We start from the raw sequence: 27,872 nt of genomic DNA on the forward strand, positions 1-27,872 counted from the left end.
TTTGAGAAACTGTTCAAACAAGGTAAATCCTGTCAAATATTTTGTAGTTTAGATGTTTGCCGTAAGGACTTTGAAAAACTGACAGGAATCAGGATAAATACTCAGGATTTAGGCTTGTGCCAACACAAGGAAGAGATATTTTCTTTAGTTAGAGTGAAAAAATAATCAGGGGAAAGTAATATCTGAATTTAGGAATACACAAATAATGCAGAGTCCTGAATAAATATAACCTTACCACCTCAGACCTGTTGGGGAGCTTTGTTCTTAGTACTTATTCCATTCTAAAATTAGGCTACATCATGTTCAATTATGACTTACTAGGAGATTACCTGGGAAATCTAGGTAATGAATGGTGATTTTGTTCCTTCCTTCTACTTTTGCTTACGTCGAGAAGTGCCCTTACCCGAATGCAATGGGACACATAGCTGAATGCAGTGGCTTTGAGTGTGAAGGCTTCTCCTCGAACCACAGAGTAGGGAAGAGTGAGTTCCAGGAAGAAGGGCTGGAAGGCTGTAAGAGAGATGGTGGGGGAGAGGCCAAGCCCTGCTGTTCCAGACAAGCAGAGTGCGCCAGCCTTCCACTCCGTGATGGTGTCAGGGATCTTCACTGCCAACTCATGTTTACCCGATACGCTAGGGAGGGGAAAAAGAGGAGGAGAGTCAATGAGTTCCCTCTTTAGCAAGCACCACAGCTGATCCTAGAGCATGAAAACTTAGTGTGCTAAATGTTAAACTTGATATAAGGTTTGGTGTTCGTAATGAGGTCTCTGAAAGTTTTTTTTTTTTTCTTTTTAGGGTCGACGGTAGCTTCCTACTTTCTGTTATTTTAAGTATCTCAGGACCAAATTAGAAAAAGAAAATTGCATTGTTTAGCTATGAGATAAATGAACTGTGAATCTAAATAACTACCAGAAAAGAGCGGAGCAGAACAGAAAGGATCAGGAACCAATGATCACACCAGAATTATAGAGGAGGATTCAAATCCTTTTATGAACTCAATTCTGGGCAACACACAACTTACTCGAGTGCCACCAAGTCCCAGATCCAGGTCTCAGGGAAATACTTCCGGACCGTCTCTTTCACTTCCACAGCTGGAGAGTCTCCTCTCCCTACCACTGGATAAACTATCCCTGAATTTTCACGTGCTAGAACAGAGCCTACTGGACCTATTGGACCCGCTTGACCTGTCGAGAGAAAACACGCAGGGCCCAACATAAGCCTCAGTTTTATCCTTAATTTCTTACAGCTGCCTTATTTATCAAGTAGAATAAGGTCATATGCTCAGGGAATATTTATTATTAGAACAATTTAACCTACCGGCTTCTTACGTTGTTCACTCATCTATGTGTCCTATTGGCAGGCTAAATCCTATTGCTTCATCAGATGGTTTAAAGGTAACTGTATTTTTCTCTAGAAGTGAAAACAAATGTAGCTCTCCCTAAGCTGAGCTTTCAACTGGTGAAGGCAAAAATGAAGAGTAATTTAAAACAACAAATACTGCTTATACCCTGACGGGAGGATCACGTGTTCTCCATTTGCAGTGAGAATCAAACAAGAGGAATTGATAGCAGCTACAGCAAGAGGAATTCAGGAATTGTTTTTAACAGTTAATAAGATACGAAGACATAAACAATAATATAGTAAAGTATGGGTTATAGACAACAGAGACTCAATAAAGGACAGAAAATAAACTTTAGATTGGCCGGAAAAGACTTTACAAAGCAGAACTTAAGAAGACCATGAAAGGATGAGAATCAGAGGGGAATGAAGAAGGCGTTCCAAGGAAACAGCTACACATGTATGTACACAGAGGTCAGAAGCAATGCTCCAAAGGGATAACAAAAAAACCCCTCAGGAGTAGAATGTCTATCTCAGGGCGGGGTGGGGGCATTTAACGTAGCTGAGTAAGTAGTAGGTGTAATTATATAATAAAACACCATGAAGGTTAGGACAAATAAATTAGATCTGTTAAGGAGGCAGGAGTTAGGTTGATTTTAAAAAGTGATAAAAGCAACTATACTCTAATAAAAATTAAGTTTAAAAAAAAGTGACCTGCCAGAGATCAGAAGACATATAAAGATAGTATGTATAAATATATAAATAGAGACATACATAAAATAATAGCATTGAACACGCTCTTTTAAAACCTTAAATATGGTGACCTATGAATTCTGGAAGTAGCGATTATGTCTGAGAAATAAGTGACATGACAGAAGCAATGTTGAAGGGTGATGCGCCTTTCACGGTATAGAGGCTGGATTGAGGTGGAGAAAGACAGAAGGCAAGGAAGGTAAATTATGGTGGCTTTTTAGTACTTTGGTTATGAAACAATGAAGGACAGGGCTAAGGTGATGTAACTGAACAGGAAAAGGAAAGAATGGATAGGTGATGAATACCAAATGTAAAATTTGTCTAGAGTGTTACAGAATATCTGTGATAAGAATGTAATGATGGTACTTTGTTTTCAGGTTTTTCTGGATCATTCCATCTACATGTTTTCACTTAAGATTGAAAATAAAATAATACACTTGGTATTAAGAGGGATGTGAAAATAAAGTAATAATAATGTTTTTTAGTTTTTTTAACCAAAAAACACTGTTATATGGAATCATGATTATGTTTTTTAAAATTTATGCTCATGATACCTCAGTGACTTTGGTGTTGTCATTCTGACTTTCAACTGAGCCTCAAAAATGTTCAATGAGTCTGCAAATTTTTTTTTTTTTTGCCACACCACGTGGCATGTGGGATCCTTAGTTCCCCAACCAGGGATCGAACCTGTGCCCCCTTCAGTGGAAGCACAGAGTCTTAATCACTGGACAGCCAGGAAAGTCCCTGAGTCTGCAAATTTTCAAAGTTATATGTGTCATACCAGATAAAGGTATGATGAAAACTTGTTTTTTTTTTACTACACGAATTTGTTTCTGTGGAGGGAATATTCTTATTCATTCCTCTGCTTTCATAACTTTACTCTTTGTCTTCCTAGGCAAATAATTTCTTCTGTATTAAATGTGTTTAATTTATTTTTAAAAAACACTTTATACCACCAAACTTCTTATTACAAAATGGATTAGTAGCCATCCCAGCATGCCTCTAGACACTTCTCTAGGCCTGTTAGCAGCAGAAAAGAAAATAGTCAGAGCTAGAATCTTTTCAACTTTTCCTCTTTTCTAGGTATACTTGAGACACACAAAGAGACTAAGTATATTCACCAAAAGCTGAATTATTCTATTTTGTTCAATATGTCAAAATCACTTTGATTTCCATAAAAGAATATGACAGAGGCAAACAATATCTATATAATCCTTCATATTTCTCAGCATCCCTTGTAGGTAGGGCAATGAGATATATGCCACTTCCACTGCTGGCCATAAAAGTCACGTGCAAATCTATTCCTTCTTCCCCGTGGTAGTAACCTTGAAAGGCACATTGGAGATGGAGTCACAAGATGAAAGCCCAATGAACCTCCCTGACAATGACTGGTCAAGAGGTGTTCTGAACAGCTACTGGACTCACAAGCAGTGTTTGTGAAAGGAAAAAATAAACTGTTATATGCTTAGCCTCTGAGACATGGGGGTTTGTTTGTTACTGCAATATAATTTATCTTATCCTAACTAATTTAGGTATCGAAGCCACAGTGGGTAAAGAGGATTTAAAGTACCAAGACTATTGACGACTATGACAAAAAAGTATTTGATTTGGATGAGAGACAGAGAGAGAGAGAGGGAAAGAAATAATAATGGCTTAAAAATTATTTTTTCTGGGGAAAAATATTATATGAAGAAAATTTACCAAGACGTTGCTACAGAGTTACAACATTCAGTACTTTAAAAAATGGCTTTTTATCCCAACCCAACACAGCAAAGCATCACTTTTCTTCTATTATTTTAGCAGATAAATAATTCTCACCCTTACCTCCTGCATAGGTTATAGGTGCTCCTGGATGTGGCCAAAACAGCTGACAAAAATGTGGCTTGTGGATTTTTGAGTTGGTAAAAATATTTAATCCTACAGACTGGAGGAAAAATAATTATTAAAGCATACTGGCAATCCAGTCTGGAGACTAGAATATTTCCTTACGTTTGTATTATACTTTTACTATTATTATACATATAGCTCATAGGATCATCATGAAAATTCCACACAATGGAGAAGAGAGGTATTTTATAAGTATGAAAATGGGGTCACAGAAAGTCCAGATCATCCAGTTAGTGAATGGGAGTTGGGATTAGGATCCACTTCTGATTCCTATTTCTGAATTTTGTCTCCTATGTGCTGATGCCTCTTTAATTATCTTTTGCCTCCAAGAAACTTGAGTATTTTAATTTTGGATGTTTTTCTTTCCTTCTTTCCCCCCCCCAAAACCAAACATTAACTTTGTGGCAGAGAGTAATTTTTTGTTTCTTTTCAATTGAATTTGTAGGGTTGCATATTGGAGATTTTTCTTTTTTTTTTTTTAATAGATTTATTTATTTATTTTTGGCTGCCTTGGGTCTTCGTTGGTGTGCACAGGCTTTCTCTAGTTGCAGAGAGCGTGGGCTACTCTTCGTTGCGGTGCGCGGGCTTCTCATTGCAGTGGCTTCTCTTGTTTTGGAGCACAAGCTCTAGGCATGCAGGCTTCAGTAGTTGTGGCTCTCAGGCTCTAGAGCGCAGGCTCAGTAGTTGTGGCACACGGGCTTAGTTGCTCCGTGGGATGTGGTATCTTCCCCTACCAGGGCTCGAACCCGTGTCTGCTGTGTTGACAGGTGGATTCTTAACCACTGTGCCACCAGGGAAGTCCTGGGGATTTTTCTTCACAGTCAGTACACTTTGTTTTGTTTATGTTTTATTGGAAAATATTCCTTTGCCTGAATATCTATGTTCAACTCATCCCTTTTGTGATTTATCCTTTCCTTTCTTCTTTCTCACTGTCTTTTAAGTGTCCTGAATCTCTGCATGCAAAACACAATCGCACATGTCCACAGTAGCCTGATTCCTAGAGCCCCCCTGTTCCAAGCTTCCTCTTTCTTTGATATTAGCCACAAACACTACTTGCTGTCCTATCTCAGAGTACTTGGGAAACTGTGGGACTCGGAAGCACAGTTGTCAGTGGTGGCAGTGATATGGAATGGGGAGAAAGAAGTCAGAAAGAAATGTTTATAAAGATGCTGCAGTTAGCTAATAAACCGAGTCTTGTTTTTCTCCCTCCACCACTGTCTGATTTATGATCCTGGAGGCTCCAGAAGAGGGAGGTTTAAATTGTCCTCAGCTAAGCTGCAGACCTCATCAGCTAAGCTGATGTATGCTTTCCTCAAGGCATAATGAGAGTTTTCAGTCCTTTTTGGTAGAGATAAGATTTAATCTCACAACCTGGATAAACTTCCTTTTCATAACTCTGCCTAATTAAAGATACACATTTGACTTCCGGGTAAGATGGCGGAAGAGTAAGACGCCGAGATCACCTTCCTCCCCACGGATACACCAGAAATACAGCTACACGTGGAACAACTCCTACAGAACACCTACTGAATGCTGGCAGAAGACCCCGGACCTCCCAAAAGGCAAGAAACTCCCCACATACCTGGGTAGGGCAAAGCGGAGAGATTCCCGCACAGAGGATCGGTGCCGAGCGGCACTCACCAGCCTGAGAGGCTTGTCTGCTCGCCCACCAGGGCGGGCGGCGCTGGAAGCTGAGGCTCGGGCTACGGTCAGAGCGCAGGGAGAGGACTGGGGCTGGCGGCGAGAACTCAGCCTGAAGGGGGCTAATGTGCCACAGCTAGCCGGCAGGGAGTCCAGGAAAACTCTGGAGCTGCCGAAGAGGCAAGAGACTTTTTCTTCCCTCTTGGTTTCCTGGTGCGCGAGGAGAGGGGATTAAGAGCGCTGCTTAAAGGGGCTCCACAGACGGGCGCGAGTCACGACTGAAAGCGCGGAGCCCAGTGACGGGCGTGGGACGCTGGAGCTGCTGCTGCCGCCGCCAAGAAGCCTGTGTGCGAGCACAGGTCACTGTCCACACCGCCCTTCCGGGAGCCTGTGCAGCCCGCCACTGCCGGGGTCCCGGGATCCAGGGGCGGCTTCCCTGGGAGAACGCACGGCGCGCCTCGGGCTGGTGCAACGTCACGCCGACTTCTGCCGCTGCAGGCTCGCCCCGCACTCCGTGCCCCTCCCTCCCGCCCGGCCTGAGTGAGCCAGAGTCCCCGAAGAGGCTGCTCCTTTAACCCTGTCCTGTCTGAGCGAAGAACAGACGCCCTCCGGCGACCTACACGCAGAGGCGGGGCCAAATCCAAAGCTGAGACCCAGGAGCTGTGAGAACAAAGAAGAGAAAGGGAAACCTCTCCCAGCAGCCTCAGAAGCAGCGGATTAAAGCTCCACAATCAACTTGATGGACCCTGCATCTGTGGAATACATGAATAGACAACACATCATCCCAAATTGAGGAGTCAGGAGTCAGTGCTGTGCCTCTGAGGTGGGAGAGCCAACTTCAGGACACTGGTCCACAAGAGACCTCCCAGCTCCACATAATATCAAACGGCGAAAATCTTCCAGAGATCTCCATCTCAACACCAGCACCCAGCTTCACTCAACGACCAGCAAGCTACAGTGCTGGACACCCTATGCCAAACAACTAGCAAGACAGGAACACAACGCCACCCATTAGCAGAGAGGTGGCCTAAAATCATAAAAAGTCCGCAGACACCCCAAAACACACCACCAGACGTGGACCTGCCCACCAGAAAGACAAGATCCAGCCTCATCCACCAGAACACAGGCACTAGTCACCTCCACCAGGAAGCCTACACAACCCACTAAACCAACCTTAGCCACTGGGGACAGACACCAAAAACAACGGGAACTACGAACCTGCAGCCTGCAAAAAGGAGACCCCAAACACAGTAACATAAGCAAAATGAGAAGACAGAAAAACACACAGCAGGGAAGGAGCAAGATAAAAACCCACCAAACCTAACAAATGAAGAGGTAATAGGCAGTCTACCTGAAAAAGAATTCAGAATAATGATGGTAAAGATGATCCAAGATTCTATTTCCAAGATCCATAATCTTGGAAATAGAATAGACAAAATGCAAGAAACAGTTAACAAGGACCTAGAAGAACTAAAGATGAATCAAGCATCGATTAAAAACACAATAAATGAAATAAAAAATACTCTAGATGGGATCAATAGCAGAATAACTGAGGCAGAAGAACGGATAAGTGAGGTGGAAGATAAAATAGTGGAAATAACTGCTGCAGAGCAAAATAAAGAAAAAAGAATGAAAAGAACAGAGGACAGTCTCAGAGACCTCTGGGACAACATTAAACGCACCAACATTCGAATTATAGGGGTTCCAGAAGAAGAAGAGAAAAAGAAAGGGACTGAGAAAATATTTGAAGAGATTATAGTTGAAAACTTCCCTAATATGGGAAAGGAAATAGTTAATCAAGTCCAGGAGGCACAGAGAGTCCCATACAGAATAAATCCAAGGAGAAATACGCCAAGACACATATTAATCAAACTGTCAAAAATTAAACACAAAGAAATCATATTAAAAGCAGCAAGGGAAAAACAACAAATAACACACAAGGGAATCCCCATCAGGATAACAGCTGATCTCTCAGCAGAAACTCTACAAGCCAGAAGGGAGTGGCAGGACATAATTAAAGTGATGAAAGAGAAAAACCTGCAACCAAGATTACTCTACCCAGCAAGGATCTCATTCAGATTTGATGGAGAAATTAAAACCTTGACAGACAAGCAAAAGCTGAGAGAGTTCAGCACCACCAAACCAGCTTTACAACAAATGCTAAAGGAACTTCTCTAGGCAAGAAACACAATGAAGGAAAAGACCTACAATAACGAACCCAAAACAATTAAGAAAATGGGAATAGGAACATACATATCGATAATTACCTTAAATGTAAATGGACTAAATGCTCCCACCAAAAGACACAGATTGGCTGAATGGATACAAAAACAAGACCCATATATATGCTGTCTACAAGAGACCCACTTCAGACCTAGAGACACATACAGACTGAAAGTAAGGGGATGGAAAAAGATACTCCATGCAAATGGAAACCAAAAGAAAGCTGGAGTAGCAATTCTCATATCAGACAAAATAGACTTTAAAATAAAGACTACTAGAAGAGACAAAGAAGGACACTACATAATGATCAAGGGATCGATCCAAGAAGAAGATATAACAATTGTAAATATTTATGCACCCAACATAGGAGCACCTCAATACATAAGGCAAATACTAACAGCCATAAAAGGAGAAATCGACAGTAACACAATCATAGTAGGGGACTTTAACACCCCACTTTCACCAAGGGACAGATCTTCCAAAATGAAAATAAATAAGGAAACACAAGCTTTAAATGATACATTAAACAAGATGGACTTAATTGATATTTATAGGACATTCCATCCAAAAACAACAGAATACACATTTTTCTCAAGTGCTCATGGAACATTGTCCAGGATAGATCATATCTTGGGTCACAAATCAAGCCTTGGTAAATTTAAGAAAATTGAAATTGTATCAAGTATCTTTTCTGACCACAATGCTATGAGGCTAGATTTCAATTACAGGAAAAGATCTGTAAAAAATACAAACACATGGAGGCTAAACAATACACTACTTAATAACGAAGTGATCACTGAAGAAATCAAAGAGGAAATTAAAAAATACCTAGAAACAAATGACAATGGAGACACGACGACCCAAAACCTATGGGATGCAGCAAAAGCAGTTCTAAGAGGGAAGTTTATAGCAATACAATCCCACCTTAAGAAACAGGAAACATCTCGAATAAACAACCTAACCTTGCACCTAAAGCAATTAGAGAAAGAAGAACAAAAACATCCCAAAGTTAGCAGAAGGAAAGAAATCATAAAAATCAGATCAGAAATAAATGAAAAAGAAATGAAGGAAACAATAGCAAAGATCAATAAAACTAAAAGCTGGTTCTTTGAGAAGATAAACAAAATTGATAAACCATTAGCCAGACTCATCAAGAAAAGAAGGGAGAAGACTCAAATCAATAGAATTAGAAATGAAAAAGGAGAAGTAACAACTGACACTGCAGAAATACAAAAGATCATGAGAGATTACTATAAGCAACTCTACGCCCATAAAACGGACAACCTGGAAGAGATGGACAAATTCTTAGAAATGCTCAACCTCCCAAGACTGACTCAGGAAGAAATAGAAAATATGAATAGACCAATCACAAGCACTGAAATTGAAACTGTGACTAAAAATCTTCCATCAAACAAAAGCCCAGGACCAGATGGCTTCACAGGTGAATTCTATCAAACATTTAGAGAAGAGCTAACACCCATCCTTCTCAAACTCTTCCAAACAATATCAGAGGAAGGAACACTCCCAAACTCATTCTACGAGGCCACCATCACCTTGATACCAAAACCAGGCAAGGATGTCACAAAGAAAGAAAACTACAGGCCAATATCACTGATGAACATAGATGCAAAAATCCTCAACAAAATACTAGCAAACAGAATCCAACAGCACATTAAAAGGATCATACACCACGATCAAGTGGGGTTTATTCCAGGAATGCAAGGATTCTTCAATATACGCAAATCAATCAATGTGATACACCATATTAACAAGTTGAAGGAGAAAAACCATATGATCATCTCAATAGATGCAGAGAAAGCTTTTGACAAAATTCAACACCCATTTATGATAAAAACCCTGCAGAAAGTAGGCATAGAGGGAACTTTCCTCAACATAATAAAGGCCATATATGACAAACCCACAGCCAACATTGTCCTCAATGGTGAAAAACTGAAACCATTTCCACTAAGATCAGGAACAAGACAAGGCTGCCCACTCTCACCACTCTTATTCAACATAGTTTTGGAAGGTTTAGCCACAGCAATCAGAGAAGAAAAGGAAATAAAAGGAATCCAAATTGGAAAAGAAGAAGTAAAGCTGTCACTGTTTGCAGATGACATGATACTATACATAGAGAATCCTAAAGATGCTACCGAAAAACTACTAGAGCTAATCAATGAATTTGGTAAAGTAGCAGGATACAAAATTAATGTACAGAAATCTCTGGCATTCCTGTACACTAATGATGAAAAATCTGAAAATGAAATCAAGAAAACACTCCCATTTACCATTTACCCATTTACCATTGCAACAAAAAGAATAAAATATCTAGGAATAAACCTACCTAAGGAGACTAAAGACCTGTATGCAGAAAATTATAAGACACTGATGAAAGAAATTAAAGATGATACAAATAGATGGAGAGATATACCATGCTCCTGGATTGGAAGAATCAATATTGTGAAAATGACTCTACTACCCAAAGCAATCTACAGATTCAATGCAATCCCTATCAAACTACCACTGGCATTTTTCACAGAACTAGAACAAAAAATTTCAAAATTTGTTTGGAAAAACAGAAGACCCCGAATAGCCAAAGCAATCTTGAGAACGAAAAACGGAGCTGGAGGAATCAGGCTCCCTGACTTCAGACTATACTACAAAGCTACAGTAATCAAGACAGTGTGGTACTGGCATAAAAACAGAAAGATAGATCAGTGGATCAGGATAGAAAGCCCAGAGATAAACCCACGCACATATGGCCAACTTATCTTTGATAAAGGAGGCAGGAATGTACAGTGGAGAAAGGACAGCCTCTTCAATAAGTGGTGCTGGGAAAACTGGACAGGGACATGTAAAAGTTTGAGATTAGATCATTCCCTAGCACCATACACAAAAATAAGCTCAAAATGGATTAAAGACTTAAATGTAAGGCCAGAAACTATCAAACTCTTAGAGGAAAACATAGGTAGAACACTCTATGACATAAATCACAGCAAGATCCTTTTGGACCCACCTCCTAGAGAAATGGAAATAAAAACAAAGATAAACAAATGGGACCTAATGAAACTTCAAAGCTTTTGCACAGCAAAGGAAACCATAAACAAGACCAAAAGACAACCCTCAGAATGGGAGAAAATATTTGCAAATGAAGCAACTGACAAATGATTAATCTCCAAAATTTATAAACAGCTCATGCAGCTCAATAGCAAAAAAACCAACAACCCAATCCAAAAATGGGCAGAAGACTTAAATAGGCATTTCTCCAAAGAAGATATACAGACTGCCAACAAACACATGAAAGAATGCTCAACATCATTAATCATTAGAGAAATGCAAATCAAAACTACAATGAGATATCATCTCACACCAGTCAGAATGGCCATCATCAAGAAATCTAGAAACAATAAATGCTGGAGAGGGTGTGGAGAAAAGGGAACACTCTTGCACTGCTGGTGGGAATGTGAATTGGTACCGCCACTATGGAGAACAGTATGGAGGTTCCTTAAAAAACTAAAAATAGAACTACCATATGACCCAGCAATCCCACTACTAGGCATATACCCTGAGAAAACCATAATTCCAAAAGAGACATGTACCAAAATGTTCATTGCAGCTCTATTCACAATAGCCCGGAGCTGGAAACAACCTAAGTGTCCATCATCGGATGAATGGATAAAGAAGATGTGGCACATATATACAATGTAATATTACTCAGCCATAAAAAGAAACGAAACTGAGCTATTTTTAATGAGGTGGATAGACCTAGAGTCTGTCATACAGAGTGAAGTAAGTCAGAAAGAGAAAGACAAATACCGTATGCTAACACATATATACGGAATTAAAAAAAAAAATGTCATGAAGAACCTAGGGGTAAAACAGGAATAAAGACACAGACCTACTTGAGAATGGACTTGTGGATATGGGGAGGGGGAAGGGTAAGCAGTGACAAAGCGAAAGAGAGGCATGGACATATATACACTACCAAACGTAAGGTAGATAGATAGTGGGAAGCAGCCGCAGAGCACAGGGAGATCAGCTCGGTGCTTTGTGACCGCCTGGAGGGGTGGGATGGGGAGAGTGGGAGGGAGGGAGATGCATGGGGGAAGGGATGTGGGAACAGATGTATATGTATGACTGATTCACTTTGTTATAAAGCAGAAACTAATAAAAAATAATAATATTTAAAATAAATAAATAAAAAAAAATAAAAGACAGATATCCCTTCAAAAAAAAATAAAAAAAAAATAAAGATACACATTTGAGCTAACGTAACTAAGGCATGCTAACGTTTCTACTCCATGTTTTGTAAATCTTTTCTTTATGAACAGCTACTTTCAGTTTTCCTGAAATTTTACTGCACTGAAGGTGTTGGCTGAAGTAATGTATTTTGTGTATTTAGTCATTTACTCAATCATTTATTTATTGTGAAAATGACTATTATAATGGCTGTCAATAGGGTACTCACCTTTCCAAGGGTGTCAGAGGTGCTATGGGAAGTATTTTGTTTTTCTCACATATTGGAATCTCTGAGAATCACTGAGAGGGGAATATGACAGTGATAGCTAGTTTTGGGATCAACTTGGTTAAAGTGGTGGCCCTAAAAGTATACCCCTTGCTGTTTAAAGTGCCAGAGAAATTCATGATTGACTCTCTGTGTGTATACAAAGTTCTCTATGCCTCTGAGATTTCAATATTTTTCTGTTAATCACAGGTTTCCTTTTTGGTGAGTGGGAGGAAGATCAGATTTTAGAGCTTAGAAATCCATTTGTTCTCCATCTTAACAAAGACTCAGAAATCAAATTTAGTTATGTTTTTAGGAAGACGAATTACCTCAAAGATACTGTAAACGTCATCATCACTCAGGACCTGCTTTGGTGTGTAAATGATTCCATTGTGAGTTATATCTTCTGCATTGATGCATTTTTCCCCATCTTCATTCACGGGACCTCCATATCTAACACTAAGGATGCTCTTTACTGGTAGCAAATCATAGACCTGCAAAATAGAGAGAACAAAGGAAAAACTCTTATTTATTTTATTTATTTTATTTTGATTGTGAAAATGTTCAACCTGGAGTTTAAGAGGTCATGGTGCTTATTTAACACTCCCATACCAACGTTATACAAAGTGACACAGAAATCATGGGGAGATATTAAGGGTTATGGATCCTAATCCTCTTCTTGTACAAAAGAAATTAATACATAAAGATATCAAATTAATTGATCAAAGACTCAGAGCCCATTTTGGCTGAGTAAGTATAAAACTCAAGTCTCTTTGTCTCTCAGCCCAAACGCCTACTTTTAAAAGAGAGCAAAAATGTAGACAGTACAGAGAAACATAATGAAAGAATAAAAGTCATTCCTACCCATCACCCAGAAACAACCTCTGTAAATACTTAATAATTCATTCCCTTTTCCCATTTTATATGATTAAGTTCTTACCAAGTTTTTTTTTTTTAAGTCTACTATTTTAAGACCAATTTTAACTTGGAAAAAAACTAGGTACAGGGGTAACCTACAAATAAATCCATTCCAGTTCAGTTTTTGCCCAGAAGCTAGCATACGGCTACCTGCTCAGTCATCTAGTGTTCATTAAACACGCAGTGACTCCATGCAGACCTGCTGTCATCTCTTATCTAACCCACTACAATAGCCTCCTAACTGTTTTCGTTCTTGCTCCCATACTCTGAGTGGCAAACAAGATCTTCTTACCAAATAAAGCTAAATCACTCTCCTGCTTAAAAGTCCTCAGTGATTTGCCACTACATGTGCTGGCAACTCCTAACTCCACTGCCATCTCACAGAGCTTGTCATGATCTTCTTCACTTTCCATTCCACCTACCACCTCTACCATCCTCTTCTCTCACCATTACATATAAGGTAATGATGAACACTGCAGACTTATTCTGACTGCAAGACCTACAGGCACACTGCTTTCATTCTTCGTAATGCCTGCCCCTGCCCCCCATTATCTGACAATCTAAGAAGACACCCCTGATCACTAATCACTATATCAAAAATTGTTCAACTCTTTTCTTTAGCTCAACATCCTGTTTATTCCTTAAATGATACTTATCAAAATTTAGAACTATTATATGTTTATATGTTTTTGTTGCTTGCTTCTTTAATAACTCACAAGACTATACGTCTAAAATGGTCAAAGACCACATCTGATTGTTCACCATAAAAACTCCTATTCCTGGAGCAGTATCTATCCCGTAATCCAGACGCAGGGGATATTCGTTAAATAAATAAATGGACAATGAAGACTGTAAACTATTGGGCCCTTTTGGAAATTCTTCATTAGAAGAAACTTTTTTTTTTTTTTTTTTTTTTTTTGCAGTACGTGGGCCTCTCACTGTCGTGGCCTCTTCCGTTGCGGAGCACAGGCTCCAGACGCGCAGGCTCAGCGGCCATGGCTCACGGGCCCAGCCGCTCCGCGGCATGTGGGATCCTCCCAGACCGGCGCACAAACCCATGTCCCCTGCATCGGCAGGCGGACTCCCAACCACTGCGCCACCAGGGAAGCCCTATAAGAAACATCTTTAAAAGACAAGTTTGAATGGAAACTCTCTTTTGTCCATACTTAAAACCAATGAGTAAGTGCCTGTTTTTTAGAGAAGACTTAAAAACCTGGCATTTCACATACTATCTTGAATTGTGGTGTGTTAGACATGACACTGAATAAAATTTGGTTCAAATCCCACCTTTAAAATATAGTTTTGGCATGTTCTTTCTATAGTTGCTTAATTTATCCTGGCTGTGTTTTCTTCATTCATAAAATTAAGGTAATAATATCCACGTTAAGGAATTATTATTCATTTATTCATTCATTAAAAATGTGTTGAGGGACTTCCCTGGTGGTCCAGTGGTTAGGACTCCACCCTCTCACTACCGAGTGCGTGGGTTCAATCCCTGGTCAGGGAACTAGAATCCCGCAAGCCATGCAGTGTGGCCCTCCCCCACTGCCAAAAAACAAAAAAAGAAGAAATGTCTTGAGCATCTTTTACACGTAAGGACTGTGCTAGGCACAGGGAATGTAGTAGTGAACGAGACCGCTCACTCTTTTATATGTTATAGCAGAGAATGAAGTAAGATGACCTGTGTGAAGCACCTTGTGCAATGTCTTTTTTGGAACTGAATTGAATCCAAACTCATATGTGACTTACTACACTATGCCTGACACGGTGAAGAACTTGTCCTTTGCAGTTATAACTTCCAGCTTCCCAAAATGGTCATATCATGTGTGCATTTTCTGATATGCAAGACTGAAATGGGACTCACTGACTGAGGTGAGACCTCAGCTTCAGGCTTCATTAGCAGGACACTCTGGTCCACTGCACGGAGAGCACAGAGGGAGTAAGCAGCGCCTGTGACCTTCAGGTTGGTATCTGAGGCTGGCAGGCCCCGGGCTGAAGAGAAGCTCAAATTTACCTGTAAAGAGGATATGATTATAGCCACAAATTGTCGAATTGTTACAATCTTAAAACTCTCTTCTACCCCAGGGTAGGACTAGTCCTTTCCACACTTCCTTTCTCTTCATCCATGTTAGAGAAGCGTTAAGGGGTGAATCTGCCTGGCAACTACCAGTTGACCAACTCTGGAATAAACTGGAAATGTGGTTCGGTTAACTCAGGTTTCCCACTCTTTTTATAACCAGTGAAATATAAATTGATGTTGATCACAGTAAAAGAGAACCTTGAGTGGGAATTGGAATGCACACGCTAACAAAGATACATACCTATCTCCATGCAGTGTTTTTGTGATGAATGTGTGCAGTTTGCACAGGGCTGTGAAAAATCCTATTCCACCTCTAAGACCAGCCAATGAAGTTTCCTTCAGTTGGCCCGATTAATCACCTGGCATTCTAAAGCGGTGTAGTACTGTTTATCAGGATCAGGAATTTACTCGTTAATTAAAAAAACTAAACATCTAATATGCATCCTAAGAGTTAATTCATTGACAATATTCAAAGGACTGTGAATAAAGAATAAGAACTACAAAATAATGAAAAATTGTGCATAATTTTTTTCAGAGATTTGACTGCTTGGCCAGTAGAAATTCATCGGTAAGTGAATCTATTGGTTCCTTATGTTTATGTTAGAATTTTTTGAGTAGAATCTTGAGTAAATTATAAAATAATTTGGAATTTAGTTACTGCAGTAGCATCTGTTAAGCTTCCAGGTTCTTGAACTGAAAGCTGATTTGGACTGGAATGAAATAGTGCATTCTGTTAAATAATATGTGACTTGGATTGCTGAATTTAACTATGATAATCTGCTATGTGGTTTACTGAATTAATGTAACACTTTGGATTCATGTATATCATAAGACATATATGAAAAAAAATAATTGATTTATCCTCAAGGTGCAGTAGTATTCATCTCTATAGTTCAATATATTATGAAAACACCGCTTTTGGAGAATTCTATTTTAAATATGTTTGTTTTTATTTTTAGAAAATTTAAGTTCATTAAAGTATGTTTGTGAATGTCCGTACCAAATGAACAAGTGAGTTATTTGACATTATAATCACTGAAAATACTCCTAACCAAGAAATGGATATGCTTGAAAATGTAAAATGTTCTACTGATATGAGAACCAGAAAAGAACTTTAAGGCATATTTTGAGAGCCTGTACCTATCCATATTAATCAATGTTATCCTTAATGAATAATTATTTCCAGTTAGGAATAACAGACAATTTAAACTGTTACATAATATTTAATGTGTATGATAAATCTGTCATTATTAAAGTAAGAAAGTGGTATATGGATGGTGAATAGAAAACAGGTTTCCTCTTTCCAACAAAGATAAAAAAAATTATTTAAAATATATTGGTTTAAAGAAACACAAGTCTCAGACAGACCTGGATCTTTCCTCACATTCTCAACCCACTTTTTACTCTGCTCATCATCCTGTCAGGATGTCTCACTTCTAGGGTCCTTAATTGTTAACTTTAATAACTCTCTAACTTTTAAACATATAGTCAACTTTCTCCTGAATACTGCAAAAATCTTCATCTATATTTATCATAGCTTATCTCCATCTCTGATCAATGATAAGTGGAAAGATATTTGATGTGAAGTGATTGAATATAATGTCCATGGACTTTTGCTTCTATGTGGAAGTTTTATGATGTGACACAGAAGCTGTCATACGTTTTTGCACCAGAGTGAAACCACTGCTGGGGTGAGTAAAGTGTGCTGAAAGCTGTAGCATAAGATGGCCAGTCCAAGGTTTAACAAACTATCCATGATTAACAATAAAGACATTGAAGCTCGAAGCAAAAGTCTCTTCGAGGTTTATATGCAACACACAGAACATCCAAACAGAACACAAATAATGCTCTTGGACACCTGTCCAGGTTTAATAGCATTCTTTAGTAAGATGGAGTTGAAAATTTATTTAGAATCCACTGTGTATTTTCTTATATGATTGTATGTTAAAAAGGACAATCTAAATATAATTCTCATTGTAGAAATGTTCACTTCCTGTAAATGCATATTGTTTTAATCTTCATAAAACTCACGTCAGAGTCCTTGTAGGTATATTTTAAAAAATATATCTGAAGTCTGTGGATCCTAGTTGATTGTTAATGTTAAGATTACACAGAAAATTCTGTTGGGATAAAGCTTATTAATATCTCAGTAGGTTTCTCATTACAGCTATGCATTCTTTGGAAATATAAGAAGATCCCCTATGCAACTTAGATTTTTATGCTACAGTCATTATTAGAGTGCCCAGGCTATGTTTCTCAAAATGGGATATACACATATACCCCTGTTCTGTTTCAAATTCAAAGTGGATTTAACTCACAATAAATTACTGATTTCTGCAGTAGTACATGGAGGTGTGTCAGGGGGATATGATAGAATAAAACTGACATCACTGCGAAGCATCATTTTTAATTGAAAATTTGGGGAACAAACATTTCAAAATTAAAACTATTAAAGGTTAATTGTAGAATATATTTTGAATTCCACATGAATTTTCAGATAAGGCAATAGAAAAAATTGTGCTAATGGCCACCTGCTTTGAACTACTCCTCTAGACCTCCCAGGGCTTAGCGTCAATCTTTCCTTTAGAGGTCCTTTGGCAGAAAGTTTTAGGAGCACTACATGGCAGTTTTTTAATGTACATAAGTTCCTTATTTTCCATACTTCAAAAGGGGAGATGAAGAAAAGGACTGGGCTTAAACAAAACACCCACCTTATTGGCAAAACAGTTTTCAATCTCGAATTTCTCAGTATCTGCAATAACTTCTCCATTAGGTAAAATAGTATAAATAAGCAACTGGGCTGTAGGAGCAATGTCTGATTCCACTTGAAAGGAGAAGGAAAATACCCCTTTCACTGGAGAGTAAAGAAAGTTCAAGATAATAGATTAGGAAGAGGGAAGAGCTTCAATTTTATAAAGAAGAGGTTCTCAAATTATTTAACTTATTTACATTTGGAGCATATTGAAGTAAGACTTGCATTTATACCATTTTGCGTGCAGTAGTATTCAATAAATATATGCCGAACTAATGATATTTTCCCTTAAAGATGTAGGTTAAATTGTTCATTTCCTCTGCGGAAGTAGAAAAGGACATTTAGTGAATGTCTCTATTTTTAAATTAAAAAAAAAGACTTATTAAGAATTCAAGAGAGAAGAACTTTTAGACACCTTTAATGATCTCTATCTATGATCCAATCAGCACAGTTCTTGTCATATGCATGAGGCCAAGTCAAAGAATGCAGCATAGTCTCTATCTTCAGGCCATTTAAAACAGAGCCGAGGGCTTCCCTGGTGGCGCAGTGGTTGAGAGTCCGCCTGCTGATGCAGGGGACGTGGGTTCGTGCCCCGGTCCGGGAAGATCCCACATGCCGCGGAGCGGCTGGGCCCGTGAGCCATGGCTGCTGAGCCTGCGCGTCCGGAGCCTGTGCTCCACAACGGGAGAGGCCACAACAGTGAGAGGCCCGTGTACGGCAAAAATAAAATAAAATAAAATAAAACAGAGCCGAGATACAGGTACAAATAATCACATACAAAACAGTATGCCTCTGATTTTTATAAAAGAATTCAATGCATTTATCTTAGTGGTTACTTTCTGTGTGAATTACATAGTGTTTAATTCATGTATCTGCTTAATCTTCTCATAAATGTTCTGTTTTATCTTTGTAGCATAAATTTCTTTAAAAACTGTAGCCTTCATATATCTATAGAAGATCTGAGGGCAGCTTGTGGTGAAAATACACAAAAACAGCAGGGTCAAAATAAATTTGAAACAATGATACTGAAACCATATGAAATTGGATTTCTGAAGCAGGGTTAAACAGAGGCAGGAATAAATTTTATTAAGAAGCTATAACAGGGCTCCCCTGGTGGCGCAGTGGTTAAGAATCCGCCTGCCAATTCAGGAAACATGGGTTCGAGCCCTGATCCGGGAAGATCCCACAGGCCGCAGCGCAACTAAGCCCGTGCGCCACAACTACTGAGCCTGTGCTCTAGAGCCCATGAGCCACAACTGCTGAAGCCCGCACACCTAGAGCCCGTGCTCCACAGTAAGAGAAGCCACCGCAATGAGAAGCCCGAGCACCGCAATGAAGAGTAGCCCCTGCTCACCGCAACTAGAGAAAGACCATGCGCAGCAATGAAGAACCAATGCAGCCATAAATAAATAAATAAATAAATAAATAAGAAGCTATAACAGATGGTTAAACACTAGAGTGCTTAAATTTAACACTGAGTTCCCCAGAAATCAAAGACAAATGGAAAAGCAACTATTTACATAGTTATCATCAAATAAAATGAAGTATTTTTTCTTAGAGAGACACTTCCTTCTCCCCATTTCACCTCTCAAGATACTCAGTATACTATATAGAATTTAAACTCCATTACAGAAACTGATTTTGAAGAAATTGGCTTAGGAGGCAGTTTGATTTTTGATATGCTATTAGGAACAACCTTACCTGCTCTAGAAAAACCAATATAATGGTCAATCCCATAAAAAATCAATGATTAAATGGACAATTAGAGGGACTGTCCATATTTGAGTGCCTGAATTCAATTTTTTTAAGCAATAAAAGAACTTTTAGCAAGAGAGATTTTACAATACATATTCTTTATTTTTTCTTGGTAGTATTGACTCGCCTTGGGTGAATAGGCTTTTTGATCTTTCTAAATATGCTTTGTTAATAAATATTGCTTTAGTAAAATGATAGCCTATAACTATTCAAATGAACAGAAAAAAAGGAAGCTACTTATGAGATTTAGCCTGGGGACATGTAACAAATAAAGAGACTAAATGTACTTATCTTTTCATAATAGATTATTTCTTGAAAAGTTAGTTATTCTTCCTGGGATAACAGATATCAATGGATATTTATGATTCAAGAAAATCTAGAAGGAGAGTATGATCTAAAAGAGAGAGGCAGGAATATTAAGAGAGATTTGAAGATGGTGTGTTGTTGGCATTGAAGATGGAAGAAGAGGCCATAAACCAAGGAATGCAGGAGGTCTTTGGAAGATGGAAAAGGTGAGGAAACAAGTAATCTCCTAGAGTTCCGGAAGGAATGTAGTTCTGCTCACAACTTGATGTTAGCCTGTAAGACTTCTGATCTACAGAACTATAAGATGATAAATTTGTGTGGTTTTTAGCCAGAGAGCTTCCTACAGAAGCAATAGGAAACGAATGCAAAAACATACAGAGTAAAATTTTTCTTTGGAGATTTTCTGCATTTTTCAATTATTTTCTGCATTTAAAAAATTTAATAATAAAATGAATATATTTTACCTTAGAAATAAAATTTAGAATATAGAAATGCTATAAAAAGGATAAAAAAGTTCTAAATGGACTAAAATGAACCTAGTATCCTTCTTTTATCAGCTTCCTCATCTTTGGTTGATGGAAGAAAGCTGGTGACCATTTCCTCCAATGTAAGAGATAGCTTCATCTTGCTAAAACGTTTAGGATTTGACAATTTGAGAGAAAAAATAGGAAATCTTGAAAGTACTTACTCTCTTCTTGTTTAATGGACAACACATGGGTTCCTGACTGAGCAATGCTTCCTCTTGCTTTGATCTGAAGGCAGAGGGAAATACATGTACTATCATTTTAAAGGGTACTTATTAAACTTTTTTTTTTTTGCTGTACGCAGGCCTCTCACTGTTGTGGCCTCCCCCGTTGCAGAGCACAGGCTCCGGACGCGCAGGCTCAGAGGCCATGGCCCACAGGCCCAGCCGCTCTGTGGCATGTGGGATCCTCCCAGACTGGGGCACGAACCCGTGTCCCCTGCATTGGCAGGCGGACTCTCAACCACTGCGCCACCAGGGAAGCCCTTATTAAACTTATTTAAACATATGTATAATACACAAATAAATAATAACTCACTACTTCAACCCAGAAGTTGTTTTTGTTCACTAAATTTCTCTTTCAATATTTTCCTATACATATAGTTTAAATAATAAACTTTACTTCAAACAACATACTTTAAATAACAAACATAAAATTTTACAATGTTTTAGAATTTTACTTAATATTACTACTTATCTTAAATATTAATGTTTTTAATTACATATTCTTTCAGCAAACATTTTAAGCATCTATTATGCACAAAGCAATATATAGTGAAGGCAGGTATAAAATATGTGTAAGTATTCTCTATTGTTGCCTCTATTTAAAAAAACAAACAACTAAAAGTATTTACACTCTCTATGTGCCAGGTACTGAACTGAACAATTTAGTTTTAAGATTTTTATTTAGTTTTGACTATAACTCTATGAAGTAGGTATAAATACTATCTTCAGTATTCAGATGAGATGATTGACATTTCTCTTTACAAATGAGATTAAGTAAATTACCTGAGGTCACATAACTAGGAAGCAATAAAGCTAAGATTCTAACTTACTGTCATTTTTTTCACTTTTTTATAGAATTAAAAAATACTATTTATAGTTAATGTTCCTATACAGAATTTCCTAAACATAAGTTTTTCTTCTTAAAAAGACTTACTTGGATAACTACCAGCTTTGAATAGTTTAAATTTTTGTACATCAGTAGGTATACTGACCTGAAAAGGATCATATCAATTTATAATATGCCTGTCAATGTACTTTTCCCTGCAGTTACACCAGTTCTTGAACTTTGTACATTATTTAGAACCTTTGTAGGAATAAAATACTACTGCCTTATTCTTTTAATTTTCACTTCTCCAATTAATGTTAAATTGACATTTTTTCCAGAAGGTTGTTTATACTTTTATTTCCTATTGGCTAAGTTCTTGATTTTTATCCTTTGCTTATTTATCTACTGGGTTCTAGGAAAAGCAATCTTTTTTGTCTAACAAGGCATTTGTCTTAAGCTCTTTCCTCTTCCATTCAATAATTTTCCATTGGAACTCAGAAAAAAAAAATACTTAAAAGTTTCAGTGGAGACCAGAACATAAATGAAAAATTAAAGCATGAATTTATTAGGAAACAACTTCTCTTCACTCATAAAAACATTATATTGATATAAAGAGCATTACTTAGATAGGAACTCTATCTTTTTAGGGTCTACATAATTAAGAAGAGCTACACTGGCTTTTATTCTTACCAAATAATAGAAGGTTAATTCTTTTTCATCATTCAGAATCTGTTCATTCAGGATGTAGTGTGCCCGAATCTCCTGGGTTTGCCCACAGGCCACGATACCAGCCACAGGTTCAAGGTGAACATAACTCTTGCTTGGGGAAAAAATATGTTTTACAGTGTGCTGTGCTGGTGTGTGAAATTCTTCAAGCCACCAGTTATCAAAACAGAGGTTACTCTGCTTGTAAGTGACCTAATGGATAGAATAAAGATCTTAAGTAGGTTATTTGTTATTAACATATATTATGTATATATTGGTCACTCTGTCATTTACTGAAGATTTTATAAGAATCATGCTTACTTGGTTTCATTATAGGCTGCCTTCCCAAATAAAGCATAATCTCTAAACAACTTTCCCTTAAATTTATTTAAGTTTACACCATACTGATTTAGTAGGTATTTTTCACTCATAATCAAGATCAATTACTTTTTCTTCATACCCTTAACACAAAACAAAAATAGTGGTATAATGAGGAAACAAGGCAAAATCTAATTTATATTAAAATTGTAAAAATGTTGAATTTTCAAGAGACTATCAAGATGTTCTAATATTTAAATGTCTCCTGATACTAGATCATGCTGTAAACAGAGTCTATCTAAAGTAAAAGATTCTGACAGAGAATTTTTCATTTCTTATTATTTAGTTCTCCACATTGCTTAATTTCTGCTTTAGTCTTATCACCTTTTCTTTTCTCCCTGGAGTTCACCTGTTTCCCATGTACCCTTAAATTCTGTGGCCCCAGTGATCTGTGTCTTTTTAGTCCCAGATGCCCCTTTCCACTTACCAAAACTGAAATGAAAGAAGATGTGAAGTTACTGGTATCAATAGAAATGTTCACCAAACCATGCTCATTCGTAGTAAAGCTGGCACGGTATGCAAGTACATCCACGGTGACAACTACAGTTTTATTGGGGATTGGCTGATCCTTCTCATCAACTAGAAGAACCTAGAAATAGGAAAGTGATAACTGGTTTCGGGTGTTATATAGCAATAACATTTTCTACTCTGTCATATTCGCCTCTTGATGCCTTGGCCACTGTCACTTAACGAAGATCTTAGAATATGAAAATAAGATTTGTTTTCTGGGCTCTAAAATATTTTTCTTTTTGACATTTATATTTAGATAACTTATGAGCATTCAACTGAGAATAGCAAATAGTGGACTCATGATGTTACCTTCCCAAATTTTCTTCATCTCTGGTGTTCTCTATCTCAGTATATAGGGCTTCTATCCATCTGGTAATTTATGCAGGAATATGTAGGGCCTTATTTTTTTGGTCATGTCCTCTCTTTCACTGCCTGTATACAACAGTGCCTATATCTAACCCATTGCCAAGTGCTAACACTTCCCCTGTTAAACATCTTTTATTCCTATTTACCTCTCTCCAAATCTACTGCTTCTATTCCAGTTAAAACCACAATAATTTTTCCCATCCGGTTTCCTATATCTTTCTATTTAAGTTTATGCAGTCCACCCTCTGCTGCTCTGTCCTTGCTTCAAACCATTTTCTATACAGTTTAAACTACACTGCTCATGTCATTCTCCCTAAAACTTTCAGTAACTTCTCAATCGAAAATTCTGAACATAACCTAAAACACACTTGGTTCTTTGATCCTGAAAAAGCTGTTGTACACCTACAGCCTTGGCTGTTCTCTCATCTTTCTTAAATTTCTGGCCAAGTTATATTCATGCTCCAAGTCTTCAGTTTTCTCATGCTTTTCTCTTGACCTGAAATGGTCTTGCCCCATTATTAATTTCTTGCCAATTTGATACAAAATACTGGAATACCTTAAGACAATATCAAATTCGTATACATCAATAAAATGAGGAAATTGCCTGTAAAGTGTCAATTCAAAGATTAGTTACTACAAAATAAAATGTAAAATGACTAGAAATCTTACATTTCCTTGATAGTTTACTAAATTGAATATCAGTCATAATTTAGCAATATTATGAATATTGATCCTTGAAACTAAAAAAATTTTTTAAACTAACAATAATAAAAACAGTAAATGAAAATATCTTATTCTTTCTATAGAAAATTATATTATAAAATCATTGTTTACAAAGAGGCGATCAAAGAGTATGCAGCCAAACTATACAGGAAAAGTGTATTATAAAGGTGTGTTAGGAAGTTAATTAGTAAGAATATGCTTTTTTGGGGGGATTCTGTGACAGTATTTGCCTTTCAAATTTGTAATTTGTTATATTCTTTTCTTACCCTAAATAAATATTCATTTTTATAATAAATTTTGATTTTGTGATATAAAAATTTGTTTTCTTAAAAGCCACATCCCCCCAATTATGATTATATTGAAAAGATTACTTTACCTGCCCAAAGAAAGGGAGCCCACGTCTGTAATGTGAATCCACTTTTGTAAATTTCAGTTTGCTTAAGGTGTTTGTGATTTCACATGATCCATGTCCAGTTAATTCCAACCCTGAAAAATAATTCAGTGAAGTTGAACTGTTCCATATATTCAGCTCACCTCATACTTCCATCCCATTTTCACTCCATTATAACAAAATACCATCCATATACTCTTTTCTTAGTCTTTCCAGAATTTCTCATGCTTAGAAAATCATTGGTATCCATACTTCCTCAATTCTCTGTTTTCACAAATATTCCGCTTGTTCCACACATGCTCTTGAGAAGTTTTTCACCCCATCTCCTCTGGGATCTTGCTGTATCTTTGTGTCTGTTTCACATCCACATCTTCCCCCAACAACTTTCTGCATACATCTTGATTCTTCACATTGGCCTAAAAATATTCTTAAATTTCTGTCACAAACTACTTCCCCAGCAAAAACATTCTTTTTACCACATGGTGAAAAGTATAGCCAATACCCGGTGCTCTTCCATTCAGTGAAGTGTGATCTGTATTTTAACTCCATCATCTAAAACACCGCTCTATCAAGTCTAAAAGATCCTTTATTTTCCCGCAATATGGTATTCTCATCTCAGACCTCATCAAAATGAACTCTCAGAAGTACTTCATACATAAGTACCACTGAAACCCTACCAGTGGCATCTAAGAAATTGTGCTTATTTCCCCTAACCCTGTGACTTCTAGTTTTATTTTGCTGACTTATCTGATACTATTTCCTAACTGCAGTTGTTTCTGTTCTTGGGCCCCTTGTTGTCTGCCTCTAGCCTCAATTTAGCAATGCTAAGTGAGCTCACTTTCAGAACACTTGCATTTAGTCTTAGGAGGATCTGGACACAATGAGAATGGTTTCAGATTTACATTTCTGGTTCTGATTTTGTTCTGGCTTTCTTTTGAAATTGTCAAAATGAATTTCATTTTGACATGAATGGAATGAATCAACTTCCATTTTGATCTTCCAAACTGTGATGACTTATCTTTGACACATTCTCATCACCATAGCTCTTTCTCATCTTTTCCTTATCTTGGTTAATGACATTTCTATTTCTCTGGCCCCCAAGTTGTAATCTTTGGGGTCACCTTTGAATAGTATTCTGATGTATCACATTGTAACACATTTTTCATCTAGCCTGTCCTTCTCATGCCTACTGGAATTAACTTTAAAAAAATCAATTTATTTAGGTCATTCTCCTTAAATATATCTGAAGATATCCAATGCTTTTCATAATAAAGTCTAATCTCTTTTTTTTTTTTTTTTTTTTTTGCGGTATGCGGGCCTCTCACTGTTGTGGCCTCTCCCGTTGTGGAGCACAGGCTCCGGACGTGCAGGCTCAGCGGCCATGGCTCACGGGCCCAGCCACTCCGCGACATGTGGGATCCTCCCGGACCGGGGCACGAACCCGTGTCCCCTGCATCAGCAGGCGGACTCTCAACCACTGCGCCACCAGGGAAGCCCAAAGTCTAATCTCTTTAGTACATGATTTACTTTTCTAAACACCTTAGCACCAGCCTACTTTTTTAAGATTCTTCTGGGACTGAACGCATTTGTTTTATGCCTATTACGCTTTCCTGGTCGTCACTATCTTTCAAAATACTATCCATTCTATTCAAATCTGCTCAAATGTTACCTTTCAAAGCCTTCTTCAGCTCTATATTAGAATTAACTCTTTCTCTTCATGCTCATTTGGCCCTTATTTTTTACATTTCCTGTAGAAATTTTATTACGGTTATATATAATACATGCATACATATATACATAGCCATATATATAATTTCTTTTTAGATTCCTAATTCCTTGAAGGCAGAGACCATTCATTGTCATAGACCCCAGAAACTATAAAGCATTTTACATGGAATGGAAGTTTGATAAATGTTTAATAAATTAATAAATATTTAAAAATAATACAAACCTGTTCCCTCCTCTCTGACCTTGGCTTCCACTTGTAATTTCATGTCATATCCTTTTTGTCTCAGATGAAATATTTTAGTTTTTACTAATTGTGTGAAACAGCCTTCCTCATCTGCCTGAAGAGAAAGGAAGAGAATTCCTGGGTCCTCTGATTTGTGATAAAAAAAAGTCAGTTACCAACCTATGAACATTTTGTGTTGGCCACAGAAGGAAATTTTACAAATGTTCTGACCATCTTTTGGGTGCTTATCTTTTCCAAAGCCCCCAAATGATACAAAATTTCTTCGTTAATCATTGAGTTAATCATTGCCAACCTTTGCCTTCTCCCCTCTCTTCCAAAAGCCTATCCCATTTCTGTCATATTAAACTTCCTAGAGTTTCCCCAATGTGCCATGGTATTTTGTAATTCTATCTCTTTGTGTGTGTGTGTATGTTGTTCCTCAAATAACATTCTTTCTTCCATTCCCATCTTGGCCAACAGTTACTGCTCTTCTAAAGTCAGCTCAGACGTAACATGTTCTAAGGAGCCTCTGTAATGACCTCCACCTAAATATCGACTAGGGACCGTATTTTCTTAACTATCTTTTCTTGATATCTAGGACATTAAAAAAAACACATATATTCATTGACTAGATGAATCATTATAGCAATTAGATCTCTAAACTAAACATCGGGTTTCATATTATAATAAAGATTTGTTTTCATTTTTGTACTTATTTACATGAAAATATTTATTGCATAATTAAATTTAATCTTATTTAATGTACTTATATGCAGATATCATGACGCATTTGAAAATAGAAATTAATCCTAGTCTCCCTGATATAGTAAGGATTTTGGCAGCTAGATTTCTCTCATGTTTATCTCGCTTATTAATGTTTATCTTGAGCTTCCTCATCATATTCACCACCCTAGCCTTTCATTTATTTGGTCTCTACAACTTTGATAATTTGCTTTTCCACACCCTTATAGTGTCCGCTCACATTGCCACACCCTGGACTTTTATATACTCTTCCCCTGAAATCAGTATTCATACATTTCATTTTTTAATACATGTCCTACTGCTGTTTCCCTTAGTTATTCTTGCTCCACTTTTCCTCTGATGTAATCGAGGCCTCC

General features: G+C 37.6%; 1 protein-coding gene across 1 annotated transcript in view; it reads right to left on the reverse strand.

Annotated features, from left to right (window-relative positions):
- Positions 1-27,872, reverse strand: part of LOC308625778 (pregnancy zone protein-like) — a 47,785-nt gene that overhangs the window by 12,299 nt on the left and 7,614 nt on the right. The window contains exons 9-19 of the mRNA XM_081250263.1: positions 26,755-26,869; positions 24,789-24,898; positions 23,241-23,402; positions 22,421-22,648; positions 20,845-20,908; positions 18,055-18,197; positions 15,128-15,277; positions 12,675-12,839; positions 3,915-4,014; positions 1,021-1,183; positions 404-632 (exon numbers count right to left, since the gene is read on the reverse strand). Coding sequence (XP_081106389.1) covers positions 404-632; positions 1,021-1,183; positions 3,915-4,014; positions 12,675-12,839; positions 15,128-15,277; positions 18,055-18,197; positions 20,845-20,908; positions 22,421-22,648; positions 23,241-23,402; positions 24,789-24,898; positions 26,755-26,869 — 1,629 coding nt within the window. The remainder of the gene's footprint in view (positions 1-403; positions 633-1,020; positions 1,184-3,914; positions 4,015-12,674; positions 12,840-15,127; positions 15,278-18,054; positions 18,198-20,844; positions 20,909-22,420; positions 22,649-23,240; positions 23,403-24,788; positions 24,899-26,754; positions 26,870-27,872) is intronic.

The sequence above is a fragment of the Mesoplodon bidens genome, assembly GCF_964165515.1.
Source record: "Mesoplodon bidens genome assembly, chromosome: 11".
NCBI lineage: Eukaryota > Metazoa > Chordata > Mammalia > Artiodactyla > Ziphiidae > Mesoplodon > Mesoplodon bidens.